This window comes from Homarus americanus, unplaced genomic scaffold, assembly GCF_018991925.1.
Source record: "Homarus americanus isolate GMGI-L3 unplaced genomic scaffold, GMGI_Hamer_2.0 scaffold6875, whole genome shotgun sequence".
NCBI classification, from domain to species: Eukaryota; Metazoa; Arthropoda; class Malacostraca; order Decapoda; family Nephropidae; genus Homarus; species Homarus americanus.
The window spans coordinates 290,001-302,335 of NW_024757271.1; the positions used below are offsets into that span (position 1 = coordinate 290,001).

The following is a 12,335-nucleotide window of genomic DNA, read 5'->3' on the forward strand; positions in this document are numbered from 1 at the left end:
CCGCCGCGACGCCACCAGTGCGGTAGGTTACAGTGGTGGAGCCGTCACTGTCGCCTTTGTGTGGAAGACAGTGATTCTCTAGTGCCGGACACCTAACCTAACCCTAACCAAACCTATCCTCTGTCTAATGCCGGAAACCTCTCTACCTAACCTACCTAACCTAACCTAGCCTAACCTAACCTAACCTTCACCTAACCTACCTAACCTACCCTACCCTACATAACCTAACCTAACCTAACCTGCCCTACCCTCCCTAACCTACCCTACCCTACCCCTCCCTACCCTAACCAACCCTACCCTAACCCTAACCTAACCTACCACCCCTACCTACCCTGCCTACCTAACCTAACCTAACCCTAACCCCTAAGCTTCTAACTTCTAACCCCTAACCCTACCTACCCTTAACCTAACCTAACCCCTAACCTACCCTACCCTACCCTACCCTACCCTAACCAACCCAACCCTACCTAACCCCTAACCTAACCTAACTAACTAACCCTAACCCTAACCTAACCTAACGTGGGTTTAGCTAAAAAAAAATCGGGTCTAGGTTTAGGTATTGATGGCTCCTGTTGGCACTGTTTCGGCACCTAGGCGTGTTGGTAGGAGGGCCTAAGACACAAGTTGTAGACATGGCCTGGCTCTCGGTGTTGTCGGGTGCCACCAGATTTTGTGGCACTAGTAGAGGTGTGGCACTATCATACATGGCACTAGTAGAGATGTGGCACTATCATACACATGGCACTAGAGGTGTGCTTCTCACATACAGAAGGCACTAGAGATGTGGCACTATCATACACATGGCACTAGTAGAGGTGTGTGGCACTATCATACACATGGCACTAGAATGTGGCACTATCATACACATGGCACTAGAGGTGTGGCACTATCATACACATGGCACTAGAGATGTGGCACTATCATACACATGGCACTAGAGATGTGGCACTATCATACACAGCACTAGTAGAGATGTGACCTCACATACATGGCACTAGTAGAGATGTGGCACTATCATACCTGGCACTAGAGATGTGGCACTATCATACACATGGCACTAGTAGAATGGCACTATCATACACATGGCACTAGTAGAGGTGTGGCACTATCATACAGAAGGCACTAGAGATGTGGCACTATCATACAGAAGGCACTGAGATGTGGCTCATACACATGGCACTAGAGATGTGGCACTGTCATACACATGGCACTAGAGATGTGGCACTATCATACACATGGCACTAGTAGAGAGTGGCACTATCATACACATGGCACTAGAGATGTGGCACTATCATACACATGGCACTAGAGATGTGGCACTATCATACACATGGCACAGAGATGTGGCACTATCATACACATGGCACTAGTAGAGATGTGGCACTATCATACATAGCACTAGTAGAGATGTGGCACTATCATACACATGGCACTAGAGATGTGGCACTATCATACATGGCACTAGTAGAGATGTGGCACTATCATACACATGGCACTAGTAGAGGTGTGGCACTATCATACAGAAGGCACTAGAGATGGCACTATCATACAGAAGGCACTAGAGATGTGGCACTATCATACACATGGCACTAGAGATGTGCACTATCATACACATGGCACTAGAGATGTGGCACTATCATACACATGGCACAGAGATGTGGCACTATCATACACATGGCACTAGAGATGTGGCACTATCATACACATGGCACTAGTAGAGATGTGGCACTATCATACACATGGCACTGAGATGTGGCACTATCATATACATGGCACTAGAGATGTGGCACTTATACACATGGCACTAGAGATGTGGCACAATCATACACATGGCACTAGAGATGTGGCACTATCATACACATGGCACTAGTAGAGATGTGGCACTATCATACACATGGCACTAGAGATGTGGCACCATCATACACATGGCACTAGTAGAGATGTGTCACTATCATACACATGGCACTAGTAGAGATGTGTCACCAATATACAGACGCCTGGCACTACCACCACTATCAAAACAAACAAGTGAGGGCCAGTAGACAAGGGTGCCACACTCACGGGACGACAGACTAAAAAAAGGAAGTGGCACTTGAGGGCGTGAGTGAGGGGCCACACTCAGAGGAGGACTAGTATAATGTGTCTCAGGGAACACACAGAGAGTAGCACAGAGCCTCAAGATCTCCTCCTCCTTCTCCTCTTCTTCATCCTCCTCCTCCTCTTCATCCTCCTGCTCTTATCCTCCTCCTCCTCTTCATCCTCCTCCTCTTATCCTCTTCCCCCTCCCCCTCCTCCTTCCCATTCTGCTTCAACATGCCCATTGTGTCCACCTGTAGTGGCAGAGTGAGGAAGAGGACGAGAAGAGGAAGAAGAAGGGGAAGAAGAAGGGGAAGAAGAAGGGGAAGAAGAAGAGAAGAAGAAGGGGAAGAAGAAGGGGAAGAAGAAGAGGAGAAAGAGGAAGAAAGATTGTGGCTCATTGTGGGCCTCTAACCTAACCTAACCTGGTGAAGGAGGGCGTGAGGGCGTGGTGGGGGAGGGAGGGCGTGGTGGGGCGTGTGTCTGGTCTGGTTCGCCGACTGTGTCCTTACCTATTTACTTTAAAGTTTCCCTCGCCCACCCACACCCACCCACACCCTCCCTCGCCCACCCACACCCTCCCTCGCCCACCCACACTCTGTACTCACCCTCCCTCGCCTCCACCCACCCTCCCTACCCTCACCCGGGGACCTGGTGAGGGGGTGGCGTATTGGAGAGGTTCCTGAATGTAATTGTCTCCAAGAGGGTGGTGAGGGAGGTGTGTGGGTAGTGAGGGAGGTGAGTGGGTGGTGAGGGAGGTGTGTGGGTGGTGAGGGAGGTGTGTGGGTAGTGAGGGAGGTGAGTGGGTGGTGAGGGAGGTGAGTGGGTGGTGAGGGAGGCGTGGTGTGGAGGGAGGTGTGAGGTGTGTGGGTGTGTGAGGTGGTGGTGGGTGGGAGGTGTGTGGTGGTGAGGGTGGGTGTGGGGAGGGTGGGAGTGGTGGTGATGAGGGGGAGGTATGTTGGTGGTGAGGGAGAAGGTGTGCAGTGAGGGGAGAAGGTAAAAGTAAATTAGGGGTCAAATGAGGTCAAGGGTTAAAGGTAAGAAGGGGTCAAAGGGAGGGCCAAAGAAACCATGGGTCAGTCAGAAAACCAAAATGTGGGTTAAAGATGGCCCACAGCAGCCAAACACACACACACACACACACTCACACACACACTCACACACACACCGGCAGCGTCGCAGTATGGATTTTCCCAGACAAGTGGTGATGGTGGTAGCGGACAGCGTGTGGTGTTTGTTGAACTATGGGTCCATTATCACTTAGAGAAAACGCACCCGCTGTATAGAACCCATTATGAGGTGTGTGTGTGTGTGTGTGTGTGTGTGTGTGTGTGTGTGTGTGTGTGTGTGTGTGTGTGTGTGTGTGTGTGTGTGTGTGTGTGTGTGTGTGTGTGACTAATTCTTTTTTTTTAAATCACAGTAACTCCTCAGTATTAAGATCCAATTTCGATAGAGCTCCTGAGTGGATGTTGTTGTAGTCAAGATCTGGGACGGGGGGGGGTGTAGGAGGGGGAGTTAGTGACCTTGTGTGACCCTGTTCTAGAGACAACAACATACAACAAAGTTACCGTTTACGTTATAGACTGTTTGCTCTGTTGGCTATTAAAATACTCTGTTGTGCCGTTTCCGTTCGTTACCATGGTATACAGTCTACCCAAACACTTAGTATTAACAGGAACGGAGGTGATTGACTGTTAGACTGTACGTAAATAGAGTTATTGATGTGTTCGGGGTATAGAGGTGTGTTGACATGAGTGTGAGTCGTAACTGTGAGTGAATGAGGAAGTTGAAAGAGGTTGTGTGTGAAGGTGATCGTCTCGGGGTGAGGGAGGAGGGGTGAGTGTCGCCTCTACCTCACTCTTCCCTCGTGTGTGTCGTCCCCTTGTATGTGTTGTTGTTATTTACATGATGTTGATTTATATTTCAGTTATTTCAGTTTATACAGAAGTGAATTAGAAGGTGCCACAGAAACCCAAATATTGACTGTCAGATTTTCTCGTCGGGGGAAAATAATGTAGTGGTTGAGTGGACAATGTTGTGGCCATGAAGAACGCTCTGTGTTGTGTTAGTGGTGATGATGGATGCTGAGAGTGTTGGTGGTGCGGTAGAGTACACTTGGCTGCCGGTGCTCCAGCCACCAGCCCTCATAGTGACGTCAGCCGCTGCTCATGGCTGGTGACCCCCGTGACGTCACCTGGCCATGGGCAGCACCGTGTAAGGAGGGTTCCTCATGTTTTAGTTAGCGGTGCCACCCACCACAAACATGTCTCTGCTGGAGGCGGTCAAGTCGTGGACGCTGGGGCCGTGGGCCAAGCGTCGGGACAAGAAGCGTGTGAGTGTGGCGCTGTGGGGCGGTCGACCAGCAGAGTCTGACATGTGTTCTCACCTGCTGGGCACACCGGGTATATACCGCCGACGACTCTCCTCCCCGGGCGACGCCGACTTGTCCGACTTGTACTCGACCACCAGTACCCACTATGGTCGCAATAACCACCCCACGGCCACCTTCCTCTACGACTGCCCGCCCCTCAGTACTCACCCACCGTATGTACAAGACGGTGAGGAACCCTCCTACCTCCCCCTCCCCACCCTGAAGGTCTCCCCACCTGAGGAACAAGTACAAGACCCTGCAACAGACGAGGACTTCTACCATAACTTAGATAAAGACGATGAATATTTTGACGCGTCGTGTGAGGGTCAACTGCATCAGTCTGGTGGTAATGGTGACAGTCAGTGCCCAGGTGATGGTAGTGTTAGTGACAAGGAATCAGTGGCACCAGAGCTCAAGAATGGAAGACTCTCCTTAACATGGGTGCCAACCAGGGACCTAAGTGCCAAACTTGTTATACCTGACAGTGATGGTGATAGTTGTCATCCACCCAAGGAGCCAGTTGACGAGGACCTGGAGGCACTACAGTCCCCCACAGTGCCTGACTACAACATACTTATGTCCTGGGCGTCACAGCTACAATCATCCCAGACTCCCATAGTGCCGTGGCCTGACTCTCTCACCCCCCTGCTGGTGCCAGACCTTGAGGCACTGGAACCCCCAAGAACAAGCACACAGGCTGTACCACTGGCACCGTACAGACGGAGTGGGGAAATGAGCATAGGTGACGCACTGTGGGCGGAGGTGACGGCCGAGCTGAAGGATGTCTGGGACGAAATCGGCCTCATCGATGACTCTCCCACACAGAGCTTAGTGCCGAGTGCTTCCCCAGGTACCTGAGTGACCCCCTCCCCCCCTCTAGAGTGACCCTGCCAGTTGTCTCATCACCCTCTGTTATTTACACACTCACGCTGTCACTGCCTGCTGGTGACGAGAACTCTCCCACTGACTCCTAGGACTGCTAGCTAGTGCCGTGTGAGCCATACACTAACATTTCCTGCTTGTGTTTATAACCATGAGATGCCTTATTTATACCTGTTAGCACAGTACTAATATTAACTAGTGTGTTGAGTTAGTTAACGAGTGGTGTGGTGTGGTGTGGTGTGGTGTGGTGTGGTGTGGTGTGGTCACTGTGTCACACCTTTATCTTGCAGACGTCCACTAATGCCAGTAAGTGGAGCCACAGATCCACTTGAGCTGTGTGACTTCGCTGCCAGTATTTTTACACACTAACCTCCAACACTGTGGCGCCTTTAACACTCACACCAGTAGTGTCCTTGTAGCTGCAGCTTTATTGATCAACCAAATTGTAGTATTCTGATCAACCGAGATAGCTATTTGATCAAGGATGTCGTATTAAACCAATTCATCAAACCTTATCTCAGTGTTACCCTAAAGAGAATTCTATATATTATCATAAAACATAACTTCAAATTGGAGTATGATGTTGACATAGATGGAATTACGGGTTACGTTATTAAGAGGAGTGCATCAAAGCCCGCATTGTTTAGAGGAGTCCTCCCTTTGATGAGAGTCTAGTCGTTTTCTATGACGACAAAAAAAAACGGGGTTCCTAAGCATATGTGTTTATCTTCACGTTTAACTGAAGCTACCGGGCGTCTGTGAAGTTATTTTAGGGCCGTTTATCGTGTTATGTCTCCCTGTCTGTCTGTATGTATGTGTACTCAGCTTATCTTTTCATATAAGTCCCCTTCCATTCGTTATTATTTTGTACTTCTTCATTTATACATATGACTAACTAATTTTTTTGAAGTTTTTAGAAGTACAGTACTGAAGAAAGGTACCATAATATTGGAACTTTCACTCTGCCCATACCAGTGAGAAGTTCTTATACAGCGGCTATGAAAAGTTGGAATAGATTCAATAAAATCTGGGAAGTGTGGAATAAATAAGGTTTTATTTTTCATTTCGATTTGGCAGGGTAGAATTTGACGTCTTTTTTATTTATTTATTTATTTATTTATTTATTTATTTATTAATGAAAGGGATCCTACCGTATGATGTGTCAATGGAGAGTATTTCGTGGACGGTAATAGGATCCGATCTCAATATTATGTTTCAATAGGATTTTTATAAGTATTATTGAGACACCGAAAGCTGCTATATTATTGGAATCTTTTCCTTGCCCATACGAGTGAGATATTTATTTAGGGATTCTATTTACTGGAGGGTAATTGAATCTGACGCTGAATACATAGACGTTGAGAGAGAGATATAAATGCTATTGGATCCTCTGTGAAGGAACTGGTTACACGTGACGTCATCAAACTTCCGATCCGCCATATTGGAGTCTGGGATATTACCAGTTGAAAATATCCACCTAAGTAATATTTTCCAGTTATTATGTTAAAAATATGTCTCTCGCTTTCCCGTCATTTTTAACAACCCAAACGTGAGAGATGAAGATAAATGTTAAAACAAAAGCAACGTAGATTTACTCAGATTTAATTTATTTTGCAGTATTTATTAATGTTATTCTGGTATTATTTGTGTATATAATATAAGTTATTCTACAGTATTAATGTTATCTTGGTATTACCTGTATGTATAATTGCTAATATAACCCGTAAGTAGATTACATAATTACGTGTTAATTGATTTTTTTACGTGTTAATTGAAGCTTAAATGATGTACCTGTAGTGGAAGCTTGAGACCACCTGAAGCTTAGATCCCCAGCTTGGCAATATGAATAAACACCCTAATGTTATTTGGTAGGTTAGGTTAGGGTGGTTAATCTTCAGGTGATTTAATTGAAAGTTTTTTTTTGTGTACTGAGATCAGTGTGTGTGTGTGTGTGTGTGTGTGTGTGTGTGTGTGTGTGTGTGTGTGTGTGTGTGTGTGTGTGTGTGTGTGCCTGATACACACACAACGACATCCTGCACACACACACACACACACGCACACACACACCTTATCCTTGGAGGATTTTGCAGTTAGGGTTGGGGTGAGGGGTGGAGGAGGGTGAGGACATATCGATGCCCTAGACACGCTGGATGGCTCCTAGGACATGCTGGGTGGCCCTAGGATATACAGGCGGCTCCTAGGACATGCTTGGTAGCTCCTAGGATATAAGAAAGGCCTTTGTGACATGTGCTGCAGCTCCTAGGATATACAGGGCGGCCTTTAGGACATGCTGGGTGGCCCAGGACACTGCTGCTCCTTTAGGACATGCTGCGGCTCCTAGGACATGCTGGGTGGCTCTAGGACATACTATTTGGCTCCGTGATATACAGGGCGGCTCGACATGCCAGGTCTTTAGGATATACAGGGCTGCTCCTAGGACATAATGTTTGGCTCCTAGGACATACTATTTGGCTCCTAGGACATGCTGGGTGGCTCCTAGGACATACTGGGTGGCTCCTAGGACACGCTGGGTGGCTCCTAGGACATGCTGGGTGGCTCCTAGGACATGCTGGGCGGCTCCTAGGACACGCTGGGTGGCTCCTAGGCTCCGACCACACACTTCAGGGTTACATACAACTTTTCTTATAAATGCCAACAACGAGTCGAGTTTTTCTCTTCAATTGTGGCGAAACTTTTGGGGCCGCTGTCGTAAAATATTTATATTAACCTAAAAAAAACGGGAGTCGCTCTTACCATAGAAAACGGGAGTCGCTCTTACCATAGAAAACGGGAGTCACTCTTACCATAGAAAACGGGAGTCACTCTTACCATAGAAAACGGGAGTCGCTCTTACCATAGAAAACGGGAGTCACTCTTACCATAGAAAACGGGAGTCAGGATAATACTTGTTTAGAGGCTCCACAGAAAACGGGACTGAGAACACACAGAAAATAGGAATCATGACACTTAGAAAACGGGAATCAGAACACACAGAAAGCGGGAATCAGAACACACACAAAACGGGAATCAGGACGTACAGAAAACGGGCTATTTGTAGATTAGTGAATTATTTATTGATTCTAGTTAATATTTAAAGGTAAAGTGTACTTGATTTGCTGACACACACACACACACACACACACACACTACATCCTTGACCACCGAAGGGTCAAGACGTACCTGGCGCTCCTTTCGGAGCAGCCAGGTCAACTGTTATGTTGGCCCATACCAACTCCCTCCCCTGAACCCTCCTCCCCACCGGAATATCAACAAGTTCTCGCCAGAAGTTACAATTTCATTTAGGAAAGGAATGGAACCAGTGTTAAACAGAGGTGAACAGTGGTGAACAGTGCTTAAGTCAGTGAGAACAACTCAACAGTAACAGTCGTACCCAAGTTAACCTTCACACAGTGAGGTCCCAGGTACCCAGTGATAACGGCCAGTGAGACCCAACAACAACCAGTGATGTGTTAATCCGTCTACGATAAGAAGGCCTAAGACCAAACCTCACTCATATAACACCATCTGTGAGGGAATTACTACACCACATGTCCCTCATAACACCATATGTGAGGGAATTACTACACCACGTCAAGTCCCTCATCACACCATCTGTGAGGAAATTACTACACCACGTCAGGCCCCTCATAACACCATCTGTGAGGGAATTACTACACCACGTGATGCCCCTCATAACACCATCTGTGAGGGAATTACTACACCACGTGAGGGCCCTCATAACACCATCAGCGAGGGAATTACTACACCACGCCAGGTCCCTCATAACAACATCTGAGGGAACTACTACACCACGTGAGGCCCCCTCATATAACACCATCTGTGAGGGAATCACACCACGAGGCCCCCTATAACACCATCTGTGAGGGAACTACATCACGGAGGCCCCTCATCACACCATCTGTGAGGGAATTACTACACCACGTGAGGACCCTCATAACACCATCTGTGAAGGAATTACTACACCACGTGAGACCCCTCATAACACCATCTGTGAGGTAATTACACCACGTGAGGTCCCTCATAACACCATCTGTGAGGGAATTACCACACCACGTCAGGTCCCTAATAACACCATCTGTGAGGGAATTACTACACCACGTGAGGACCCTCATAACACCATCTGTGAAGGAATTACTACACCACGTGAGGCCCCCTCATAACACCATCTGTGAGGGAATTACTACACCACGTCAGGTCCCTCATAACACCATCTGTGAGGTAATTACTACACCACGTGGTCCCTCATAACACCATCTGCGAGGGAATTACTACACCACGTCAGGTCTCTCATAACACCATCTGAGGGAACCACTACATCACGTGAGGTCCCTCCTAACACCATCTGTGAGGGAATTCATTGTTCACGTGAGGCCCCTCATAACACCATTCAGAGGAACTACTACACACGAGGCCCCCTTACACCATCTGTAGAGAACTACACCACGTGAGGCCCCCTTATAACACCATCTGTGAGGGAACTACTCCACGTGAGGCTCCCCTCATCACACCACATCTGTGAGGGAATTACTGCACCATGTGAGGCCCTCAACACCATTCAGAGGGAGTTACTTACACCACGAGGCCCCTCATCACAATATCTGTGAGGGAATGACTACACCACGTGAGTTCCTCCTAACACCATCTGTGAGGGAGTTACTACACCGTGAGTTCTCCTAACACCATCTGGGAGGATTGCTACACCACGTGTTTGCTGTTCAACACCTACATTAATCTGTATGTTCACTGTATGTTCCTTTACCTTTCTCTAATGAAGGCTTTTGTTAAACCACCAATGTATGTAATAAGTCATTTATGTCCAATGTATATTTTCAGCCTTCGGGCTGCAGAACTTTTTCAATAAACCGTCAATTATTATTATTATTATTATTATTATTAACACACACAGACGAGAGAGTAATGACATCTTCCACACAGTGATTACCTCCCACCCACAACAGCTGTGTGTACGTGTGTGTCTGTATGTCTGTGTGTACCTGTGACTCACCGTTCAGCCCCCCCCTCCTACCTGTCCACCTCCACTCCTTCCCTCACCCCTCACAGCTAAGCCTCTCTCTCTCTCTCTCTCTCTCTCTCTCTCTCCTCTCTCTCTCTCTCTCTCTCATTCCTTATATATACGTGGACACACACACACATACACACATACACACAAACTAGCCTTCATAAACACAGACACACATGGACACACACACACACACACACACGCCCCGCGGAACGCTCACACGCTCAGTCGTACACTAATGGTGAGAGTGAGTGGACGTGTGAGCTCTGTTAACGCCCCCAGACACACGCCATCTTGTCCCCGTTGTTAAAGGAAGCTCTATCACTCGACCATCAACCAATAACAAGTGTGGTTGATGATATAAAGTCATATGATTGGTTGAAAATTATGATGACGATGGGTGACGTAATTGTGGTTGATGATATAAAGTCATATGATTGGTTGAAAATTATGATGACGATGGGTGACGTCATCGAAGGAATTCTAACGGGTGATTGGTGGAAAATATTTGTGATTTTTGTTTATTTATTTTTTTTTATTTTTTGTGTTTAGTTGAAGTGATATTGTGTGATTTTTTTTTTATTATGGATATCGTGTTTTTTTATTTTATTATGGATATCGTGTTTTTTTTTTAGTGTTTGTGTATACGTGGTTTATCGTCCAGTGCTGATGACGTCATTGGTATAACATTCGCAAGTAACGGAAAAAAATTACGATAATGAAAAAAAAAATCGTATCTGTGAATCTTTTAAAATAAAATACACTGAATATTTAAATAGAAAAATAAAGAATACATATACTTATACTGATATAAACAATAGAATAAATTATCACCATCAGGGACATCTAAAAATAAACTGGCTATTCTCCTTTAGGTCACGGATGTAAGAAATATGGACTGGTGACGTCATTGGAAAACATTGTCAGCCAAAAGTGGATAAGAAATAAAACAAGAAAAAAACCCAATAAATATAAAATAAAATAAATCAACATTGAAAAATTGTCGCTAAAAAAAAATAAAAATTAACATTGTGATAAAACTTCTATGAAAAAACTTTTAAGTGTTGGTATTGCAGTAATGTTTTTTTTTAATGGCTATGACGTCATTGGAAATAAATCGCGTTGGAAAAAAATTAGTTTACTAAAAAAAAAATCTTAAATAAATTTGTCTATGTGTTATGACAGGAATATTTTATGATGAAATTACTGGGGGGAAATTGAGAGAGGGTGGAGGGCAGGGTGGAGGTGGAGGGCAGGGTGTGGGTGGAGGGCAGGGTGTGGGTGGAGGGCAGGAGGTAGGTGGAGGCAGGTGTGGGAGCAGTGGAGGGCAGGGTGTGGGTGGAGGCAGGGTGTAGGTGGACTGGCAGGGTGGAGGGCAGGGTGTGGAGTGGCAGCAGGGTGGAGGGCAGGTGTGGGTGGACGGCAGGGTGGAGGCAGGGTGTGGGTGGACGGCAGGGTGGAGGGCAGGGTGTGGGTGGGGTGTGGGTGAAGGGCAGGGTGGAGGGCAGGGTGTAGGTGGAGGGAACGGTTGGCATGGTAATGACCGCCGGAAGTTGAGAGGACTCGAGAACCTGTTTGTACTGTGAAGGAATGTTTGTCTTCCTGCCTCTCCACTCCTTCTCCTCCACTCCTTCTCCTCCACTCCTTCTCCCACTCCTTCTCCTCCACTTTCCTCCATCTCCCTAAATATCTCATCTCGGACTTCAGTAACAACAACAACAACACTATTACCGCCACCACCGCCACCACCACCACCATCACCACCACCACCACCACCACCACCACCCACCACCACCACCACCATCACCACCACCACCACCACCACCACCACCATCACTAATATTATCGTATCATCAATTTATGGCAGATCTTATTTCTGTATGTATGTATGTATGTATGTATGTATGTATGTATGATGACATGTGTGTACGTATGTGTGTGGGTGTTGCAGGGTCTTGCTCAGCT

At 46.8% G+C, this 12,335-nt stretch overlaps 1 protein-coding gene across 14 annotated transcripts in view; it reads left to right on the forward strand.

The window, feature by feature from the left end:
- Positions 1-12,335, forward strand: part of LOC121857417 (phosphatase and actin regulator 2-like) — a 205,382-nt gene that overhangs the window by 139,791 nt on the left and 53,256 nt on the right. For 8 of the 14 annotated variants that reach the window (XM_042353460.1, XM_042353457.1, XM_042353463.1 and 5 more), the window contains exon 2: positions 4,004-5,297. The exons of 5 other annotated variants lie outside the window; for them this stretch is intronic. In XM_042353460.1, the coding sequence (XP_042209394.1) occupies positions 4,340-5,297 (958 nt within the window). In that variant the 5' untranslated portion in view covers positions 4,004-4,339. Of the gene's footprint in view, positions 1-3,651; positions 5,298-12,335 lie in introns of those variants that run through there. One more of the 14 variants, XM_042353458.1, reaches the window with a different exon arrangement.